The sequence below is a fragment of the Malus domestica genome, chromosome 17 (assembly GCF_042453785.1).
Source record: "Malus domestica chromosome 17, GDT2T_hap1".
NCBI lineage: Eukaryota > Viridiplantae > Streptophyta > Magnoliopsida > Rosales > Rosaceae > Malus > Malus domestica.
Window position 1 is genome coordinate 6,281,592 of NC_091677.1, and position 22,619 is coordinate 6,304,210.

At 35.8% G+C, this 22,619-nt stretch overlaps 3 protein-coding genes and 1 long non-coding RNA gene across 5 annotated transcripts; all 4 read right to left on the bottom strand.

Moving 5' to 3' along the window:
• Positions 1 to 1,684: 1,684 nt before the first annotated feature.
• On the bottom strand, positions 1,685 to 4,161 carry LOC139193304 (uncharacterized). Its single transcript, XM_070816288.1, has 4 exons — positions 4,018 to 4,161; positions 2,746 to 2,875; positions 2,117 to 2,230; positions 1,685 to 2,023 (listed from the first exon to the last, which is right to left on the bottom strand). Exons 1-4 carry the CDS (start codon positions 4,159 to 4,161, stop codon positions 1,812 to 1,814), a joined length of 600 nt encoding a protein of 199 aa, XP_070672389.1. The 3' UTR covers positions 1,685 to 1,811.
• Positions 4,162 to 4,180: 19 nt separating this feature from the next.
• Positions 4,181 to 4,944, bottom strand: LOC139193601 (uncharacterized). Its single transcript, XR_011577926.1, has 2 exons — positions 4,749 to 4,944; positions 4,181 to 4,578 (listed from the first exon to the last, which is right to left on the bottom strand). It is a non-coding gene; the product is annotated as an uncharacterized lncRNA (long non-coding RNA).
• A 5,104-nt stretch (positions 4,945 to 10,048) lies between these two features.
• LOC139193305 (uncharacterized) lies at positions 10,049 to 11,329 on the bottom strand. The gene is made up of 2 exons (XM_070816289.1): positions 11,200 to 11,329; positions 10,049 to 10,656 (listed from the first exon to the last, which is right to left on the bottom strand). Exons 1-2 carry the CDS (start codon positions 11,327 to 11,329, stop codon positions 10,049 to 10,051), a joined length of 738 nt encoding a protein of 245 aa, XP_070672390.1.
• A 985-nt stretch (positions 11,330 to 12,314) lies between these two features.
• Positions 12,315 to 18,125, bottom strand: LOC103404887 (uncharacterized). 2 transcript variants are annotated; one of them, XM_070816950.1, is made up of 9 exons: positions 17,989 to 18,125; positions 17,568 to 17,905; positions 17,419 to 17,457; positions 16,746 to 17,252; positions 16,398 to 16,547; positions 14,682 to 14,786; positions 14,505 to 14,552; positions 13,935 to 14,368; positions 12,315 to 13,112 (listed from the first exon to the last, which is right to left on the bottom strand). In XM_070816950.1, the coding sequence occupies exons 2-9, from the start codon at positions 17,896 to 17,898 to the stop codon at positions 12,492 to 12,494; spliced, it is 2,235 nt and encodes a 744-aa protein (XP_070673051.1). In that variant the 5' UTR covers positions 17,899 to 17,905; positions 17,989 to 18,125; the 3' UTR covers positions 12,315 to 12,491. The 2 variants fall into 2 exon arrangements, with proteins under 2 accessions (XP_070673051.1, XP_070673052.1); XM_070816951.1 differs by having other exon boundaries at positions 16,788 to 17,252; positions 17,989 to 18,117.
• Between the last annotated feature and the right edge of the window lie 4,494 nt (positions 18,126 to 22,619).

Consider the following 22,619-nt stretch of genomic DNA (forward strand, 5'->3'; position numbering starts at 1 on the left):
ATAATAAAATAATACACAATTTATATTTGGAAGATTTCATTTCTAATATTACCGAACCTTTTGATAAACATAATAATATGTGGGTAAGTAAAGACAATTTCAGTAACGTTGGTGGTAACTCACTCTAAGCCAAAAAGTTTATTATAGCCTTAGGGCATGTTATTCTTCCAATGTGTTTTAGGCCCAATTTCTTAGAGGCTTTCAAAAAATTACGCTAGCTGTAACTTAAAGGTATTGGTTTAATGACCAATCCTTCGAAAAGATGTGCGTTGACTCTAGTACTTTGGGCTCTCGATAAGACTGTTGTTAGATTCAATATAATTAGTAGACTAGTTTTTTTTTTTTTTAAAGAAAAAAAAGAAAGAAAGAAAAAATAATATATCAGTTTTTTATGGGAAAGTCACAAGTGAAGAGGTGTGTTGGAGAATAGACCAAGGCATTTCATAATAAAATCTCATACCAAATAATAAGTGATTGACTAAATTAGAAACAATATGAATGATATTGGTGGTCATACTAAACCTTTAGGTTATAGCATTGTTTATTGATGCATCGTTGGTACTCTTATATTTTTGCATATTTTCTTACATGCCACCAATTCATTACAATATATTTAGGTACGAACATTTTTGTATACTAGGTTAGTATAATATCTTTAGGTACGGACACTTTGGTACACTAGTTTAGTATAATAGATTTAGGTACCAACATTTCAGTACCTTGGTTTAGTATTATATATTTAGGTACGGAATTTTCGATAGACTTATGTTTTTGCATATTTTTTTATGTGCCACTAATTAACTACAATACATTTAGGTAGTACAATATATTTACGTATAGACATTTCGGTACACTAATTTAGTAAAAATATATTAAGATACGGACGGTTAGGTACACTACTTAGAGGAAGTTAAATAAAATTAATGAATTCAAATGTGTATAATAATAAATTTAAAATTTAATGTAATGACATTAAATAAGATATATCTATTAAATATTAAAACAAAAATATAATATGAATTTGAATTAAGTACACATTAAAGGACTAAAACCAATATCCAATTTAATACCGGGTTTTTATTAAATTTTAATCTTCTTTAAGGAAAGTTTAAGACCCCTTTTATTTTTTCAAACAAAGTAGAGCTAAAGGACTTTTATTGTGGAGGGTAATAGGTAATTTTAAAAACGGAAAATATGAGGAAAAAAACAACAGTGTTGAACTAACTGTAATAAATCAACATTTTCCAGAAATTGGGTCGGCTTCCACTTTTGAATGCAAAACGGTCACTTGCCAATGTTACTAATGGGAATTCTCTGTCATGATCCTTTGCCATGGCTAGTTGTGGGTAACGCTGAATCAAATCTCACGCAATATCTATATATAATAGCAGTGTGAAAAACAACAGTGTAAGTATGCAGATAAAATATGTAACCAAAAAGATCACACACGGGCAAAGGAAGATATAGCTAGGGCGTGGACATTAATAATTGGTCATGTTTGAAAGTCAGTCGATCGATTCCCTCTCTTACCAAATCGTTTGTAACGAAAGCCGAGAGAAATCAGTTGAGAGGCATCGGTAACGTGCAGTGTTTGGCGTGGAGTGACAGAATAGAGATAACGAGCCATTCTTTCCCCATTTGACAAACTCCGAGCGAAGACAACTAGAGGCGTCAGTGCCGGAAGTTAAAATACTAAGTAATTTGTCATTCTTTTCAACCATGCGTTTGGCTACTTCAACCCTGTTTTGACGAAATGTTATTAAAAGATACAGAGCTGTGGAACCGAATGTGTCTTGAATTTCCAAGTCTTCCTATGCCATTAACTCCACCAACTGTTCTATATTGCGCACGCTGCAGTTGTTAAGCGGCCGGACTGCGTAGTGAAGAGCTGTACCGCCACTTGAAATTCTTTCACTTCCTACCTGGGGATGGTCGCGAAGAAACTGGATCGCTTTATCCCAGTCATTAGACTTCACATATTTGACGAAAGTTGCATGGATATCGTTTGCATTGCTCTCATGTCCTGCATGCCATATTTTATTTTAACTTTGTTAACTGCTAACTTTCCCCCGCAATATCTTAATTTGTGAGGGATCAAGGTATATATATATACTACCCGCATTGAGCCCTTGTTCCATTGCGAGCTCTGGCCTAGCTTCACGATCAGTTGGGGTTGGCCCATCATCATGATCAATCGGGGCTGCATACGCTTGAAGAAGTGACCTCTCATCTGAAAATGGAAATCTTGATGTTTAGATATTACCATCAAATCTTGATGTTCAGATATTACCATCAAATCTTGATGTTCAGATATTACCATCAATGCCTATGTGTGTGAGAAGTTCAGCTACTAATCAGAAAGCTTTATTAATCCACAATAAATACAAAATATTCCTCATCAAACCAGAACAGTACAATAAACTCTACATAAAAAATATAAGTACAAAAGATTATTATTTAAACTCTTTAAGACATAATTAACAATTTCAAGGCAGTTTATTATTTATACTCTTGAGTAATTTGTGACCTTTCAGTTAACAATAAACTCTACATAAAAAATATAAGTACAAAAGAAAAAAAGTTGTCAATCTCATGAAAAAAAATCAACTAAAAACTAACCGCAAAAGGTAGGCAATCAAATCAATACTCCTCCAAACCAAGATAAACCAAAATGTTGGCCTATCATCCTTCGAGTAAACACAAATATCAGCCTGAGTTCTCCTTCTCATCTGATTTATAACTTACCTCCTTGTCCAAGGACGCATCCAAGTACAAGAAGCCTAGTAGTGATTATGCCTTTATCGGAGAATTCACTTGTTCTGTTCTGAAGCTCAACAATTGTCTCAATGGTTTGTGATCTGGGATTCCACAACAGCTAGCACATTCTTGATCCACAGGCACCAGCAAACAGTTGGTGCATGGTACGTTGTCCATGCAAATAACACTTCTAAGCCAATATGAAAAGAAGTTAAAGACAGGAAATGGCTGTGTATGGCATAACTCAAAAGCAGAGACGTGAATGACACTTTCTTCTGAATCCTTTGAGGCATCCTGAGCATGAATACTGGCTCTTGTTTCCAGTTGGAATTGTTTTACATTAAAACCGCCCTTGCCAATAACCCACCAAATTTCCCAGCTCAACACATAATTTTCATGAAAACTCAGCTAGAGCTAGAGCTTCACCCCCATGTCCAGGAGGAAAACCATTAAAACCACCCTGGACAAATCCAGAACGGTTTTCATATCCTCCTGTCCATGACATTGGCAACATAGTGTGGGAAGGAGCCCGATTAGACAACATCGGATTTCTAGGTGAAAGGAAAGGCATAGGAAAGCCTGAAGGAGGCTTGTCCTTCCTAGGATTCTGATGCAGTAGATTAGACACTTCATAAAGTGCCCTCTTTGTCACATTTGGTTATGCAGATATCTCTCACTTTTGTTGAAAGTTAATATAGGAACCAAAAAACAAAAAACAAAGAACTTTTCATGTGAGTTTCATATAAGCATGTTTGGAGATTGAAAGTGACCAAGCTACAAAATCATATGCTTTTACAAATGTAAAAAGAAGACAAGAAAACTCTCGATACACCCACAAGTTTCCAGCGGCAGACTTCACTGACACACAGTGACTGCATACGTGAACCACCGGACCTTCATTTGTATACATAGACATATTTAGGGTATATATTTTGAGCACCAATAAATTTCCCAATAATAACATACACAGCTGGGAACACATATGAAATTAAAAACAACAAAATTCATTTCTAACACAAAAATAAGTTTGAAAAAAATTAACTTTTAATCAACAGATGAGCTCATACGACGTCATAAGATTTGCTCTATTAGCTCAATCAAAAGTCTAATGACATCTACATCATATAAAATCTTCTTTTGGAACATTTTTTCCTATGTTAGAGAACATGGAAGGAGCACAAAAATCGAAAGAGTACCAGCACCAATTCATCAGTTTCCATAGCACAAGTTGGAAGCTGATCTGGAGGAAGGACAACCCACCATATTGTTTGGAACTAGAAGTCTTGTGGTGACAACACTGTTCTCGTTGTCATCATCAAATGTAACTCCACCAAAACGATCTTCCTCTACAATCCTGTCATGAACTTTCAACAGAGCATCCGGGGCAGCACAATGCGGCTCCATTTCATTTCCCTCACCTAAATTTTCATGTTTATTTTGTTTGCTTGAATTTTTTGTTGGAGAGCTAAAGATAAGAATTACTCCCTCATCTGAGCCAAGAACAGAATCAGAAACCTAAATGTTTGCTGGGGTCTCCTCTAAGGGCTTTGACTATGTTGCAAACCTTCCCAATAACACCACTGAGCTTTTAGAAGGGCAGAGAATACGATACACAGTGTTGAGCAATTGATAATCCTCTGAAGGTTGCTTACTGCTTGAATCATTCCACTTTCCTTTCTTATAGTTGTTGTTACCCCCTCTTCTTTTAAACTGGATAATACGGCGTTTCTCGAAAAAGTTTCGATTGTTCCCATTCATCATACCCCTCAATACTAAAATCTAATAACTGAAGCGGACTAAATTTTAAGCAAACCTTAATACCTGGATTAAGCAAAAGAATAAAAAAAGTCGCCATTACTGCGAAAGAGCCGAATGCCACAGTAATTTTCTCAAGCAATGAAACTGGGCTCATCATTCCCAATTTCGAACGGAACACTAAATTAAGCAAAAGCTATTGAATTCAGGGATTGCCAATACAAAAGTTAAGGTACCTTGATCTGGTAAAGTATTTCCAACGAGCTAGCAGCCGTAATTCGGGAGCGTTAGGCTTCGAGCCATCGCCCTAGGGTTCCAAAAACCAAACATAATCAGCTCAAGTACAAAACTGGAAGCAAAAAGGACACACCTTATGGGATAACCAAGCTTATACAACATCAAATTCAAGCGCTGCATTTTCTTTTCTGGGAACTAACCAAAACAAATCATGCAAGACAAAAGTTGGAATCTTTAGTTTCTTAACGACAGGAAACAATGAATTAGATGGAGGGTGATCGGAGAAATGAGAAGAACATAGCACAGGTCAGTCAGTAAAACTGTAAGATTATGGTTTGTGGGGAAGTTAATGAAATGTTTTTACCTTTTTACGTACTTGAGCGCTCGCGCGCAAGAGAGAGAGAGAGAGAGAGAGAGAGAGAGAGAGAGAGAGAATAAGAGGTAAAGGGAGTGTGGCTACCGCTTGCCGGGGCGACTGGCGGTCCCCATCTTCGCAGAGGAGAGAGATGAATCGAGGTAATGGAGCATGCAGTCTTGGACTTGCAGAGTTTTGCCTGTATTTTTTTAGGTGGAAGAGGAGGTGGGCTTCGACCCATTTCGAATTCGTTGGAAGGGCCTAACTTAACCTCGACGCATTTCAAATTCGACATGTCACAAGAAGTCCTGTGCATGTCCAATTTGATAAAATTCCCGAAATATTCAAAGATTCTTCTTGGGTTTAGATTTTGTGGTATACACAGAACATAAATCGGTGTCGTAATATAAGGGGAGAGATACGAAAAATGTATATTTATCCAGTATCCCTTATATTATGATATATAATGTACTGACTTGTGTTTTGAGTACATAAATTTTTTTCTCCCTTTACAGATGTTAATTCCAAATTCTAATGGGATCCTCGTGGAATAACTAAATATTTCAATGTTAAAACTTTAAAATAAAGGATAAAATTCAGTGACATATCCATTCAAATAAGAGGAAATTGAGGTGTATTCCGTCAATTATTTCTTCATCGGCTTCTACAAGTTAGGTTATTATTCTTACAAAGACAACACCAAAACTAGATTTCTTCTCGCTCAAGAAACCCCCAAGAGCATTTAGCTCTGAACTAGTTTGGTATTTTTCATCGTTCCTACATGAAACAATGCAACGTCTGACTGTTTTTCAATCACGACCTTTGCAAACAGATGCTTTGATGGAAACAGTTTATGAATAGGGATGCCCGTTGTACCATTCAATCATCCAATTCATCCCTAAAATTCTGCAAAAGATTTTGTCAACAATGTTCTTATCGTTTTTTTCTTTTCTTAAAACAAGATCTGATCGGATAAATGGTTCTCATGATGATAGAGTATTCAGAAGATAGCCCATCTAGTGAAGAAAAAAAAAATTAGAAATTGAACCATCGTGATGGAGACTGTTAGGAATCGAGCCCCAGATTAAAAACTCCGTCAAGTTACAGTTAATAGATTGCACGTGAGCTCCAAGTGCAAGGTTAAATTCATCATTTCAGCTCTATTAACCCGGTAAGCGTTCAAATCAGCCTATAAAGCGTCCCTCCCCTAGTCTGAAAGACTAAAACCATGAAATCGCTATCTACGTGTGGGTGCTGGAGTTTTTGCTGAAAAATGGGGTTGGAGACTGAGAGGCTCTCGAATTGAAATCGTCGACTCAAATCTAAAAGCTCTGAAGTTCCAACACCAATTACAGAAAACGATAGGCCTTCCTTCCCATTTTAGCTCACCGATTCCTGCCGAACCAATTTCATGTAATTTGGCTTTCTTTGTTTTTCTTACAACTTGCATTGTTTGAGTCATTTGATTAATTGGGTTTTATTTTTTCTTTGTTTTGTGTTTCAATGAGTTCAGTTGGAAGAATCGCTACCGAATTATGTTTTGGTTTTGAACTCAAACTTCTCTTACCCAAAAATAAGTCAAAGAAGCAAGTGGCCCTCTACCACAGTGGTGAAGTGGAATGTTGCTCTTACACTATGACGTGGGTTCGAACTCCGTTGGCTCTCTAATCTAACATTTAAGCTAACAAATGTATCGTTTGACCAAAAATAAATAAATCAATCAAAGAAATATAAATGGAAGAAACCAGGAGAGAGACAAAATTTGCAGTCAAAATCGTTTTACACCCCTGCAAATCTGTGAGAGTTGAGATGTGGGTTATTAGGGGAGGCTAAATGAGATTTTTCTGTTTTGTTAGTGTGAAACAGAAAGAGGCGTAATGCGTTAATAGATGTAAAGTGACTAATTTAACCTTGTATGTGAGACTCATAGCAACATACTGACGAGACTTAACATAAATTTTAATTTGGGGCTCAATTCCTAACAATCCTCACTACAAGAGTTTATTTCCTAATTTGTTGTTTACTACATAAACTATTTTCCGAATACTATATCACTACGAAAACCATTTATCCGATGAAGGCTTCCAAACAAAGAAAAACCAATTAACGTCATAAATATGTCAAACATCAATTTGGCTTACAAGTGTCATGAGTTTTTTTTTTTTTTTTTTTTTTTTTTTTTTGTTTCATTCGTATGGCAAAGTCTTGCATTGTACATTAGTCTAGGTACCATAGTGTAGGTACATTAATTAGTCTCGGTGCCATAGTGGAGGTGCAATGGTGTAGGTATAATATTTTCTTCTTAAGTGCATTAGTTTAGTTATATTACATGTTTAGAGGCAATGAATTAGTCTAGGTATAAAAGTGTCGGTACAATCATACTTATGTAGAAATTTCCCAATGATTGAAATATAATATATTTTTAAATGGATCGGCATAGTAATATGAATATAAGAGCAATTCCACCGGAGTGGATTTTGCCCAGGACCCAGGAGAAAAACAGGGCCAGCACCCTGTCAATCAACTCCATCCCTTCATGTTGACTGGTACCCAGCCCGAGCTGGGCAAGAGCCCAGCGCAAAAGAGACTGAGACAGAAGCCGGGGAGTTGGCCTGGCGCGTGCGCTTCACGCAGGCGTGGCGCGAGTGCCCGACAAGGTTTCAGAGCACGGGCCCGCGTGCAGGCGCACTCAGTCCCCCCCCCCCCCGAGTTGGCGACGTGGCTTCCCTTATGCCGTTGGATTTCCAACGGCTAGTTTTCTAGACCGTTGGATTTCCAACGGTAAAAAAAAATTTAAATTTTACTTTTAAAATAGACCGTTGGATCAAAGATCAATGGTCCAAGTTTTTTTCACAAAAAGTAAATAAAAAAAAAGCCCAACGGTCATAAAAATGACCGTTGGCCACGTGGCAACTCCCTAGCTCTTGGATTTGAATATTTTTCAAATCCAACGGTTCAGATTAATTAAATATATTAAAATTCATTAAAAATTATTAAAAAATACAGAAAAATTATTAAAAAATACAGAAAATTTTAAAAAAATTACAGAAAATTTTGAAAAATGTTAATTTTTTCCTATAAATACCTAACCCTCATCTTCTACCTTTACACCACATTTCAATATTTTCTACACTTTCTATACTATCTACATTTCAATATTTTCTACATTTCAAGAGAAAAAAATGTCTTCGTGGAAGCTCATTGAAGATGTTACGTTGTGTGAATGTTGGGTTCACACTACTCATGATCCGATTACGGGTAATGAGATGGATAAGCGAGAAATGTGGAGTAAAATTACGAAAGCGTTTTGCGATGTACATGGAGAAAACGCCAGAACTAGTCAAGGTCTTCAAGGTCGTTGGAAAAAACTAAACGCATCCTTTACTTGTTGGAAAAACGTCATCTCTCATGCTTCCGGTAACCTCCGTAGTGGGACAAGTTTAGCGGATCAGGTGACAATATTTTTATTTATTTATATGCATTCCACTCACATTAATATTTTGATTTATTTAATTTCATATGTAATTTTTATGTTATTTCTTATGTAATTTTTATGTAATTTTTATTTAATTTCTTATGTCATTTTATTTAATTTCTTATGTCATTTTTATGTAATTTATATGCATTCCACCCGTATCAATATTTTGAATTTATTTATTTGTGTTACACCCGCATGTAATTAACACTATATTATCCCACATTTTTATAGACACTACAAGCTCAAGCATTCTACAATTCAAAGAACGGGAACAAATCATTCACTAGATGGGAATGTTGGCAAATTGTCAAAGATTGCCCTAAATACAAAATTGTGGCAACTAGTCCAGAAGTTGTCATGCACGGTATGGGTCTACATAGTTCTCCAGAACCAGACATGGCCGAACAAGAAGCCGACACATTTCAAGACACGGAAGGGATGCCTGAACAAGTGCCCGAGACCTAACCGACTCGTCAGTCCCTCAGGCCCGTAGGTAAAAAGGCGTCAAAGAAAAAAGGTAGTTCTTCCAAGAATGACTACACTAAATATATGGAGGAACTTGCTCGCCAAGGTGAACTGTACATGGCACGAGAAAAGGTTAGAGATGAGGAAAAAGTTGCTGCTATGGCAGCAATATTAGCAGCTACTGAGGCCCGTGATGCGGCGACTGAGAGACAAACAGAAATAGTTAATCGAGAGAACGAGCTGGTTAGAGAAGCACTTCATCGAGAAAATGAATTGCTTCGAGAAGAAAGGATGGCTCAAGCAGATCGTGACACTATGAGCAAGTCTCTAGTAGGACTGTCTCCGAATTCTAAATATTTTTGGACATCGGAAAAAAGAGATGTCATGCGAAGGAGGCGTGCAAGAGATGCGGAAACAAGTCAAGGGGGTTCTAGCTACTTCTGTGACAACCAAGATCCTAGCACCACATATCCTAACTCGAGAGACTTTGTATAATTTTTATGTATTTTTTATGTTTTTTCTTTCTTTTTTCTTTTGAACTTTATTTAATTTCTTATGTCATTTCTTATGTTTTTTTCTTTTTTTAGGTTTGAACTTTATTTAATTTCTTATGTAATTTTTATGTAATTTCTTATGTAATTTTTATGTTATTTCTTATGTAATTTTTAAAACTTTATTTATTTTTATTTAATTTATTATGCAATTTGAATGTAATTCTTTATTTATTTTTAAAACTTTATTTCTTTTGTACTTTATTTAAACACATGAAATAAGATTACATAAACTCACCAAATAAATTTAAAAACAAAACACACTACATAGAATTACATAAACTCACCAAATAAATAGAATTACATAAACTCACCAAATAAACTTAAAAACAAAACACACTACATAGAATTACATAAACTCACCAAATAAACTTAAAAACAAAACACACTATATAGAATTACATAAACTTAAAAAAAAATACAATTTATTCTTCAACCACAAGCCTCATTCTAATTATCTTCGCCTTCATGCAATCCCCATTGGTGCTCAATCAAGTCATTCTGGCGGGTTACGTGCCAGTATGGCTCTTGCACATTAGTGTACCGCTGAACAATCAATTCATTGTAACGTCCATCGCGTTCCAACGGCTCGTGTTGCACTGGATCTTCGGTCCCATCATGAGCACAATAGATACGTGTTCTTGAGTTGTTCATCGGATCCGGCTCATATTCATCGACGGCATCATAATCATACTCATCTTCAACAATCATGTTGTGGAGAATAATACACGTCATCATGATGGATCGAAGAGCCTCGACATCAAACATTCTAGCTGCAGCCCTGATAATCGCCCAACGAGCTTGCAGGATACCAAAACAACGCTCGACATCCTTCCTACACCCTTCTTGACATTTTGCAAAGTGTTTTTCCTTTTCAGTCTGTGGATGTGCCACTGTTTTGACAAATGTTGACCACCTTGGGTAAATGCCATCTGCAAGGTAGTATGATCCCTCGTATTGGGTACCATTAATGGTATATGTGCATCTCGGCGAGTTTCCTTGCAGCAGTTCGTCGAACACTGGGGATTGGGCAAGGACATTTAAGTCATTCTGAGCTCCTGGAACACCAAAAAAAGCATGCCAAATCCATGTATCAAATGAAGCCACCGCTTCCAAAATGATGCTTTTGGTTCCTTTTCTGTTGCCATATGCTCCTTGCCACGCACTTGGACAGTTTTTCCAAGTCCAGTGCATGCAGTCCATGCTTCCAATCATGCCAGGGAAGCCTCGCATCTCACCCTTCCTCAGAAGCCTTCGTATGTCCCTTGGCGTGGGTGTCCGGAGGTACTCATTGGTGTAGAGGGCTTCAATTGCAGAGCAAAACCGCATCAGGGACTCCAAAACAGTTGTTTTTCCCATCCTCGCGATCTCATCCACTTGATCTGCAGATGCTCCATATGCAAGCATTCGCAAGGATGCCGTAATTTTTTGCTCGGGAATAAGATGAAAACCATCCTCTTTTTGCACAAAGTATGAATCATGGTTGCAAATATCACTCATGATTTTGTTGAACAAATTTCGTTGCATTCTAAAACGCTGTCTAAAAATATGATCAGGGAATATGCTATTGGGAATAAAATAATCTTCCAATAGATTTTTACCTCGTTTTTCCCTTTTTCTATCGAGGTTTGCAACACGTCTTGGTTTGGCTATCTGACCCACGGCTTCAATGACACGGCGGGAATGTGAGGCCTTCTGCCTTCTATGGTGATCATCCTCATCCTCCTCCATGAAGAAAGCCTCATCTCCACCTCCACTTCCACCTTCCTCGAGATTGGCCAATTCTGCCTGTTGTGCCAACAACCTTTGTTGTTGCTCCTGCAACTGTTTATACACCCTTCTTGAAGAAGACATTGTAATAAAAACTCAAGATTTGAAAACGATGAACAAGGATTCTGAGCTAAAAAGAAGGATTGAGCTTGGTGTGAGGATGGATGTAGGGATGTAGGGTTTATATGGACAAAAAAAGAAAGGATGGGGTTCTGGACAATGCCACGTGGCACTACGTGATTGGTTGAAAATCTTATCGAAATCTTGGCTAAATTATTGTAAACCGGAAGTGACACGTGGCGTGTCGGGATTGGTCGAAAATATTATCGGAAATCTATTCACAAAATAGTACGTTCAGATAATGACATGTGGCATGACGAGATTGGTTAAAAATCCTATCCGAAATTAAAACTATTTTATTTTTTTATTCTTTTAGACAAAATTTAAAAATATTTTAAATGGGCTGGGTGCCAGCGCATTTTGTAGGGATGGAGATCGTTTGTGCCAACGCATTTTTTCACTAGGTGCCAGCGCATTTTTTTAGGGGTGGAGATGCCTTGGCCTATTACTGTTCATTGGAGTCTGTTACTGTTCATTTGAGTGGATAAATGCGCTGGGTGCTGGCGCAAAGTCCTTAGGGGTGGAATTGCTCTAAAATGATTTAAATTTGGAAGGAGGATCAAAGTAGTTTAGTTGATGCTCAAATATGTAAAGTTCAATCTATTTAAAATAATAAGAAATCAAGCAATAAATGAGATTCTAAAAGTATAATATTTTTTTTTGTCAAACGATATATTTTGTTAGATTATATGTTAGATTAGTCATCGAAGAGATTTAAACTCACGCCGTCATGCAAGGGCTCTCAACACCTTTCTACCAAAAACAAAAAGGACTAAACATGTGGGATATGAATGCGAACATAAATACAAGGTTAAAGGACTAAACATTCTTGAAGTTGGAGTTTATTACCGAATCCGGAATACATACATTATACATTATACATTCTTTAGGCCCAAAAACAGAAAGAGTTTGCAGAAATCCTTTATCATTATTCTTTAAGCAAATTCTAAAAACTTCCTCAAAAGTGACAGAAACAAATATCAATGCAAAATAAGTAAACTGTTTAAGATTTGAAGGACCAAGGTTTGCCTTTTTTGTTGATAAAAAATATTCCAGCTCCATAAGTAGAAATGAAGATCTCAACAAGAAGGGAAAATTGCATCCATACGAAGGAGACAACCGGAACACTAGCAAGTAAAATGATCGGAGCCACTATCCACTCTTTTGCTTCCAGCATAAGAAAAAGGGTTGAAGAAAACGCGATCATCATGGTAACGATAGAGGAGAAGAGGGTGAAAAGGCCTATTATCATCTTTGTTGGCAGTGATTTACGGAAATCTTCTTCAGCATAACGCGAGTTGAGAATTCCTAAGAATGTCACAACTGAAGTTGTTGAAGAAAAAAGTGAAAAGACATCCGCAATTATAAAGACCATAAATATCCTTTTATTTAAGAACACGGGAAAGCCTGCCTTGCTTCCACCAGGAACTGAGAACACTGCAATAAACATAATTGTAACAATAAGAGCAGCTACAACCGTACAAGAAGTTGCAGTTGCTTTCATTGATCTTTCACATTCATTTGCCAATTCCTTGTGGTTCTTAGTAAATAGGTCACGGGCGGTCATGCCATCTGTATAGTTAACAACTTCAAGAAACTTGGAAGGCACAATTTTCTCGACCTCCTGCATTTCAGTGAATAGAAGAAACTTAAATATCTTTCTTTAATTTATTTTCTTCAAAGGCAATCAAATCTAATCCCAAGTAATTAATATTTTTGTACTCTTACAAATCCTTGATGTATGCCCTTTGACCTTGAATATATATGCTCAAATCTAATCCTAAATAGCCTAACATTCTGAGTTCGTAACAGTAATCAACATTTCATTTTTGTGATTTCATTTTTTTTAGACAGAATGTGATTTCATTTTTAATTTGGTTGTTTCCTATATGAGAGTGCAAATTGCTGTCACAAATAATCAAGTCTAATCAAGTAATACCGATTGACCACGTGAATAGAACTTTATACAGTAAAACCTATTAATTTATAGTGGACCTTGTGGATTGCTTTGGTGGTAAACTCCTTTTTCTTTAACTCACTTCGTCCTATTAAACTCTCATCCATTTAGTCCAGCTTAAAATAGCAATATTGTTTGTAAAATTTTGGTCCCAATTTCAGCCGATCATAAATCTAAATTATCTCCATTTTGTAATAAGCTATATTTCTTTTAGATCACGTCCTAAGAAGAGAGGTGGTGTTTAAATAGAATAATCTCATATGGGTTTGAATGAGGCCACATACTAAAGTCACTTAAGTTTGTATTACTTCGTTATATATAAAGATATTGGTAATGGTGGTGGTCAGTTCACATTTATATTGAGTCTGTCATAATTCTATATCAAATTCGCTGTCAATGAGAGTCAAATTTGAAATTTGATCTACATTATAGTGAAATTTGATTTCTTGATTAGAAAAATATAAAATATATATAGGAAGAAATTCTAACCTTAAACCATTGTAATTCTCTCTGCATTTGCAATGCTGCACATTGGATATGTTTAAGCTGTGCAGGTGGGGATAACCTCGCTGCTGAATGTAGTAACGTATTGTTGAACTTATCTACTCTGGATTCAGTACGAACATTCATGACTCGGATAAAGTCATGGAAAAAGTTATAGACTTTTTCTTGACGGCATTCAATGGAAAACTGAAACATGCCCTTTTCATTTTCGTCATATATCCCTAAAGCTAGGATATTTGCAGTAAACAGCTGACGAAGAAACTCATCATTCCCATGTTCAACAGCCTTGAAGAGTGCTGTTTGTACGGAACTTCCTTGCATTTGTTTAAGGCTTAAACCTTCTGTCATTTTGCACATGCCTTGTAAAACTTCAAGGGATTGGATATGGATTTGTTTCATTTTGTACATGTGATCGATTCCTAGGTTGACATAGAAGAATTATTAATCATTAAGTTTCGAAAAGTACGACCAAAAGAAGTTCTAAGCGATGACTGGATAAATATTAGAGTAAAACTTGAACGAAAAGATTAACAAAGTGTTGAAATGAAGCATTACCGAAAAGTTTACAGAGATTTGAGACGAGCCCTCGCAGTAAAGCCATAACTACAATATTGCAAATACAAAAATGTTTTGCATTAGCTATTCAAAGAATTTGTTAATTAGGTATGATCTAGAAGAAAGTAAAAGATGCGCCTGAGGTCATAACTCTCGTTTTACATGGATAATACATACCTGAGCGAATTATGAGATCCCTTTGATCATTAACCGGGTCATTGGCTTGTTTTTGAACATCTATACGAACATCACGGATCCCAGAAGCATGTCGTATGTGTATACCTATCAAGAAAATAAACACATGCCTCTAGTCAATATATAGAACTTTTTTTTAAGTCGAGGGTCTGGACACATTGAAGCCTTTCTTTTACTGTATAAATATTTATTTCTGTGAAAAGAGAAACTAAGGTGCATACCCAAAATAAATGATTAATGGACACTGATACCGATAAAAGTACACATTAAATTTTTAACACTTATTTTTAGACACTAAAAAATTAACTCTAAGAGAGAAAATAACTTACACTAAAATATTTGAGCAAGACCCAAAACCAAAATTCTAATTTAACTCGTAACCTTAAACCTTAACTGCCACCACATATTGAAGTTGTGCCGCTATAGAACTCATCGCATCTCACCTTAAAAAAACTTGTGAAACAATTGAGGGATCTGTGAACTCGAACTTGAAACACGTTTGTATATGAGTACATCAAATATAAGTTTGTCTTATTTGTCTATTTGTATGCAAGGGACTTACCGGCGAAGACAAACATAAGAGCCATTTAGGTTTTGGCGCATTTGTTTTACTATTTCTTGACTTAAACTAGTGAAGAAAAGCATAGTGTGGAGACATAAATTAATCACATCCAAACATAGTATGTCAAGTGGATTATAAGCTCAATTTGACATAACTACCTCGGATATCGTGAGAAACCCCCATCTCCATTCTAATGGGTTAAGCACACCAACCCCTCCTACGGACCGGCAAATGCCACAACTATCGGGCCCTAACCCCCGATTCTTGGCAAGCTAGCTAGCAAGCATTTTGTTTTTCTTCAAGGGACAGGGTTGTCGACCCCTTGCACCTCAGCCCTATATGAAGTTGATGTTCAATCATAAAATTAATTGACAATATAGGGAGTAACCCAATTCATTATAAGTCCTTGCAATGTTTCTCTTTTCACCAATGTGGGATTCTTTACCTTCACATCATCACATAGCCCCTTACGGGTGATTAACTTTTGAACCAAATACGTGGATAACACAAATTAGGTGATATTGAGCACGTGTGACCATTGGGCTTCATAACCTATTGGTGTCTAAGCAGGCATGGGAAGGGAGACTCATTGACTTGCCTAAGCCCGCTACGGCCTACTAGTAGACGATTTATGGACCTCTTCCACTATAAGTAGCCAAGTCATACAAGGAAATTGGTTTATCACAAACTCTATTTAGAACTCTCCAGTGAATTTTAGTTTTTCTCAAACACTTTTTGACTTAGACATCGTAGACATAAATCTCCATCCAGACATAGAATGCATTTTATTGTTTTAATTTTTTTTCATATTAAGTATAAAATATACAAAAAAAAAATCAGGTTTTGAGATAAATCAAGGGGTGTGCTATCCACACACCCCATTTTACTTCTCACATACCCCTTGATAATTTCTGTCCGTTGATCTTCTTCAATTCATCCGATCCGACGGCCGAAAATTAAAAAGGTGTGTGAGAAGTAAAATGAGGTGTGTGGATATCACACCCCTAAATCAAATTGTGGGAATCGTGTGTAGGAAATATCTTATTGAAAAACGGGCCAACGCCCACCCAACTAGAGGGACAGAGAAATTAATAAGGTATAAAATTCATCATAGAATAAAGAATGTAGTTACTAACTGTTATAGATCCATTGTTGCCAGAATCTGAGACGCGTTCCACTTAAAAAGAGAGAGGGCATACAAGCCAATTCCTGTAAAGGTGTTTTCCCAGTAGAGTTTGTGGCAAATGCCAAGTTTGAACAACGCTGAATTAAATCCAATGCAATATCTACAATAGGGAAAAAAGAAGAAGAAGAAGAATTATATACATGAAGAAAAAAAAGAAAGTAATCAATATTTGTTAGGGAACATGCTATTTAAACACATTCTTAAATACATGTGAGTTCTATAAATAATGAAACGGCCCACCTTAGTTATAGTGTGTCAGAAAATGTGTGCGAATATTGTATCTAAAACATTTATGTACCCAGTTCTTTGGAGCTAAAACAGTGGGAAATAAGATCAGCACCAGTCTGACAGTTATCTTGGGTCGACGTCAAAGCTTCCAATGGAGTAACTGAATAGAGATAGCGAGCCAATCCCCAATGGCCGCCATGACAAGCCATGATTAGTGGGATCATATTCTGGAGATTGCATGGTATGCAAAGTAATCTCTTGTTCTTTTCGATTATGCATCTAGCCACTTCGGGTACTATTAGCGTAGCTAAAGTTATAGCTGTGACACCATTAGCGTCTTCTATTTCCAAGTCTTGCTCTGTCATCAACTCCACTAGTTCTTTCGCCATATATTCGTTTTCCATTGAAACTGCCATGTGAAGAGCTGTCGAGCCTGATAATGAACCTCTTTCTCTGATTGCGTCGGGATGCTTAGTAAGATACTTCTTTGCAGAACTCCAGTCACCTTTTGCAACAGCATCAATCAAGGGTTGATGGTGGGGGAACTCACTGAAGTCGCCGTTACTTTTATAATACTCTGTCAAGTAATATTATTTATTATTTGTTAACTGAACATCAAGAATTTGGGGACGAATTATACATGATGTTGAAATAAAAGAGAACTGAATGAAATAAAATTAAACAAAACAATAAAGATTCATGCATGCTGCAGTAGATATCACATAATATTACCACGTACGTACCCTCATTCCGCTTCAGACCGGTATTCAGCTCTTCATCCTCTGCATCGATCACGCATGGTGACTTTATTAGAAGAAGAAAACTAAATCTTAATAGTTATAATATTGGATTTAACTTGGAAAGGAGACATGTAGTACGTGCGTACACGTACCTGTGTTTTCCAAGGCTTGATCGGCCGGCTTCAACTTTTCAGCCAAAGTATCCCAGGCGACTTTGGCCGAGCTAATGCACCGGATAATAAAATAAGTATCATCCCCGCAACAAGTTTGGATTGCATGTAAAACCTTGGCATTATTCTTCCTCCAAACCATAAATTCCGCTTCACCATCTTCTCGTCTAGGAGGTTCAAAGGTCTCTTCCACAACCTCCCAAAGATCTTCAGCCAACAAGTAGGTTTTAAAGTGGAAACTCCAATCTTCATAATTATCATGACTAAGAACTTTAAGATTAGCAATTACACTAGAAACAACTGTAGCTGCCATGTTTAATCTGCAAATGTAATCAATTATCCAAAGTGATATTAGGTCGATTAATTAAGAAAATAATGAAACAAAACAATATAACTAACTCACTCTGTTCGATCGAGTAGTGGCAATCTTCAAAAATAAGTAAGCTGCAACTATTATCCAATGAGCTTAAGTAAATTCCCACTCTGTGCACTTAGAGTGACCACACTTCTGGTGTATATATAGATGTATAGCAAATGAGCAATGAAAAAGGACAAGAGACTCGGAAGACTATGCCACCAAATACTCCATTAATTCGAGGCAGATTCTCTGTCCTCCCACTTTTCGTGCCCTCTCCTGCCCTTCTGTTTTGTGTGGTCACGGTTAAGTCACGTCAACATTTAATATTATTTTTTTATAAAGATAATAAGACAAAAATGAATAGTAATATAAAATGTTGACGTGGCTTAACCGTGACCACACAAACAGAAGGGCACGGGAAGTGGGAAGGCAGAGAATCTGCCACCCCATTAATTTCCTAGTCGGTGTTAACTACGCGAATTCAATAATGGGAGAGTTCTATCCCTAGGAGAAATTTTTCATTGTGACTGGAACACGGGTGGTACACCACGTGTTTTTATATATTTCGTAGTGTAGATACTATTGTTTGTTAATTTTTTTTTTAATTAAATTTATAAAAACAGTCAGGTTATAATACAAAATAATCTTATTTACGCCCTTTTAAATCTAAATGCCCCAAGCAGTTTCGTATGGCGGTATGTAGATAGAAGCCTCTCCCGTTAATTATTGAAGACAAGAAGTGTATGGCTGAAACTAGGGATAGAAAGATTTTCCAGTGTGACCGGAACACGGATTTGGTACATCACGTATTACTATACAAATGGTGGGATATGTGTGTTAAAAAATTAATAACTTAAAAAATAAAATTTCTCACCACTTATATAAAAACACATGATGTACCACCCGTGTTCCGGTCACAATAAAAAATTTCTCCTAGGAATAGTACTCTCCCATTATTGAATGCCCTTGCCCAAGATTTCAACCGGAACACGGGCGGTATCTAATTTTACTCTAAAATTTAAAATTTATTATCACATCATATTAAATGCCCTTGCCCACTTTTATTGTTTTTTTATTTTCTTTCTAAAATTCCTACTTTAATATCAATTAAGGCTTAAAAATAGGAATTTTGATTTCTACAAATCAATTTAGAATTTTAAAATGGAAGATTTTTAAATAACATTTTGTTAATGAGAAATAAACTGTATATTAAAATTTCTACAGATAATGCACAAAACCAAACAAATGTATTAATATGTTGACACATTAAACAATATACTATAACAACAACAAGTAGTTTAGTGGTAAGGGCGCAAACTGCGGCTTCCCAATAAACAAAAAAATATGGGAGGTCCCAGATTCGATGCTCCGAGTTGGTGAGTTTGTGTGACTGTGGTCATGGTCAGGGTGAAATTACTAGCCTCTCCGGGCCCGAAAATGGTGGACAATCGTGGTTTGCCACTAGTTGTCCCCCTTTTATATGGGAGAAAAATAAACAATATACTATAAAGGTGTATAAATATAGGTGTATAAATATAGGTACATAAATATATATTCATGTACATATATGCATATATAGGTACACATATATACATAGGTTCATATGTAGAGGTATACAAATGTGTATATAAGTGCATATATATTGCTACCTCTACATCCCCAATTACCATAACCCACATTAACACCACCACCATTATCGCTACCACCAACACCACAACCATCACCACAATCACCTATGACTGCAAGTCTGCAACCACCACATCAAACATGGCTAACAAGAAGAATCATAAGTATAAAGTGGAGTTGGAATTTTTTTTTTTTTTTTAAGATTGAAGTGCATACATTATTAGAAAACACACACACACACACAAATATTAAAAAATTATCTTAGGAGTTCCTAGAAATTTTTTATTCTAAGTTCCTAGAAATTTTTTATTCTAACCATTGCTCTTTAATTTAGGAAATTAAGTGATTACGAACTAATAGAAAAAAAATTTATTTGTCGATTAGTGTAGAATATCATTTGAAATTAAAAAAAAATTAATAATGAAAGTGAGAAGCTCCTCTTACTCCTCAAACGTCAAAAACTCAATGCAATTTTGCTATCCTAAGTGCATAGTAAGGTGCATGACGTCGAGTGACTAGAGAGAGATTCCCAACTCCAAATCTAAATTATATCCCACGTGAACTTGATGATATTTTTTAGGTAAAAGTTTTGACATGTACGAGAAACACAACACTAGCTTTAACACCTCACGGTTCCACCTTGTCAAAACGTACTACGCTATACCTGAACAGTCCACATCAGACGCGGTTTTTTTGGACACTCACTAGTCTCCGCTAATAGAATTACCGACAACAGACACCGTTGTTTTGGGCACACTCTCTATTCACCACTACTAGAATCTCCACAACAGTAATCAGGCATAGTTTTTCTTGGCCATACTCAATAATGGTACCGTCATGTACCCAACAACGGCACAGACAATGTGGTTGATTGATTCGGTGTCGGTTAAAAAATCAAATATGAGACCACCATTGCAATGATTATTTTGCATTCACACTAAATGCAGGTTGGTGTTTTTCTTGGACCATCTTCAATCATTGGCCTAAAACTTAAAATTTTTAACCTAAAAAATTTAGGTTTTAATTCAGAAACAACTTGTCTGCTCCAACCCTTATAACTTAAATTTTTTTAACCCGAAATTATTAAAGAATAAATTTAGGCTAATTTTTTTCTTTTAAATACACTATCCTAATTTAATTTTTTTCTTTTAAGTACCCAAAAAATTATATACACTATCATAATTTAATTTTATGAACATTTTAACCTAAAAATATTTAGATTCCAACAAATATTGAAAAATCACTAAATTTGGGTGAATTTTGAGTTAAATAATTTTAGCATTTGGATTTAAATTTGGGCCGTTATATATATATATATATATATATATTTTACCGCTAGATTTGATTATATTCGATTTCAGCCGTTGGATTCAATAAATCCTGAGGGACATGCCCATGTGGGTGGGGTCCTGCTAGGGGTGCCCACACCATTTTCTAGGCTAAATCCTGGGCTATTTCTGGCTTTGTTTTAGGTTTTAGGTTTTAGGTCCAATTTTCCACTTGGGTTGGGTTAGATTTAGGAGGGGAATAGAAGGGGAAAAATAGGTTATAGGCCAGAGTTGAAGATGGTTATTTTTTGTTTTCCATCTTTTTCTTTCTTCTTTGCCCACCACAAAACGATGGCCACTCAAAATCCACGAATCACAATTCATATATTTTCTGTCTGAATGAACGAGTGGTGTCTGCAATCTGCATCAAGCATGATTCTCAATTCATATACCTTTTCAGAAAGCCAGAGTTTACTGTGCACATAGTTTCCGAGTGATTGATAATTTTCTTTTAAAATGGATATTAGGGCGCCTCTTGCAAAATTTATGCTTGTTCTCATCCATAATTAAGTTAAATTTTGCATATTGAAGATTGTAATTAAATGACGAACATAGATCATAGCTAGTAAAGTATTTTGAACAAGCTAGTGGCAAAGCAGCCGTAATTTGTTGGGTGTTCAGCTTGAATCCCGCACCCTAGCTAGGATCCCGAAACCAAAGCATACACAGCTCAGATAAATGGAAGCAAAAAGGAAGCCCTTAGAGCATTTTTATCAATTTTGAAAGATTTGAGTCTAGGAATGGGGTTGGGGCGGTAACCATTCATTTGAATAATGAACTGCTTTAGCCTCTCAAAAACCACTCTCCATGCACCCATTTTGAATAGTAAGCAATTGTTATTTAAAATTATTATTACTTTTCATGTTTGATTTAATAATTTAATAATTATTCAACGAAAATGATTATTATAAAATAAGTCCATATTTTTATTTCGCTAAATAATATTATTTATGATGAATGGTGGTTTCAGTTTCAGTTTCAAGATCATGATATCTTTTTTTAAAATGAACGACAAGATGAATCAAACTCATCACGTCGTCACGACTGGAAGATGAATTTTGGCACTTCGTTTAGAGAGTTAAAAACAACTTTTTATTTTATTTTATGCATATTTCATGTACTTTTATAACTCATATCGTTGATTTCTAATAACATTTTTAGTGACTATGATTTTACTACGTGTCCATATCTATCAGAAATCTTCTTGAGATTTTGAATAAGATTGGAATGTAGAAAAAAATGATATTTTAATAGAGTTTTGGTGTGAGGAGTGAAGAAAATGATTTAATATTTATAAAAAAAAGTATTCATATACCTTTTTTTTTTTTTTTATTTTATTTTATTTCAAAAAACTGTGACCATTAGATTGAAGTGTGAAGATTGGTATTTACTATATATATTTACACATTGATAGTTACATATTTTTATCAAATTTTTATGTATTAATTTTGTACATAAATGTTTGAAACTTCCACACATCCTCCTATACGTGGATTACATTTTTCTTGTTGTCATCAAATTGGATTGGTTATCCAACTGTACAACCCCATCTCCAAACTGAGCAAGATGACAATTGTACTGTTGTACACTCAACTGTCGAACTCTATTTCATTTAGCCATGTGTCCATGTCCATCCAAAATTGTACCACCTAGGCCAACTCTCTTTTGGTTGGATAGATATATGTGCAAGTTAATATTCATCCTTTATTGTATTTTAACTTA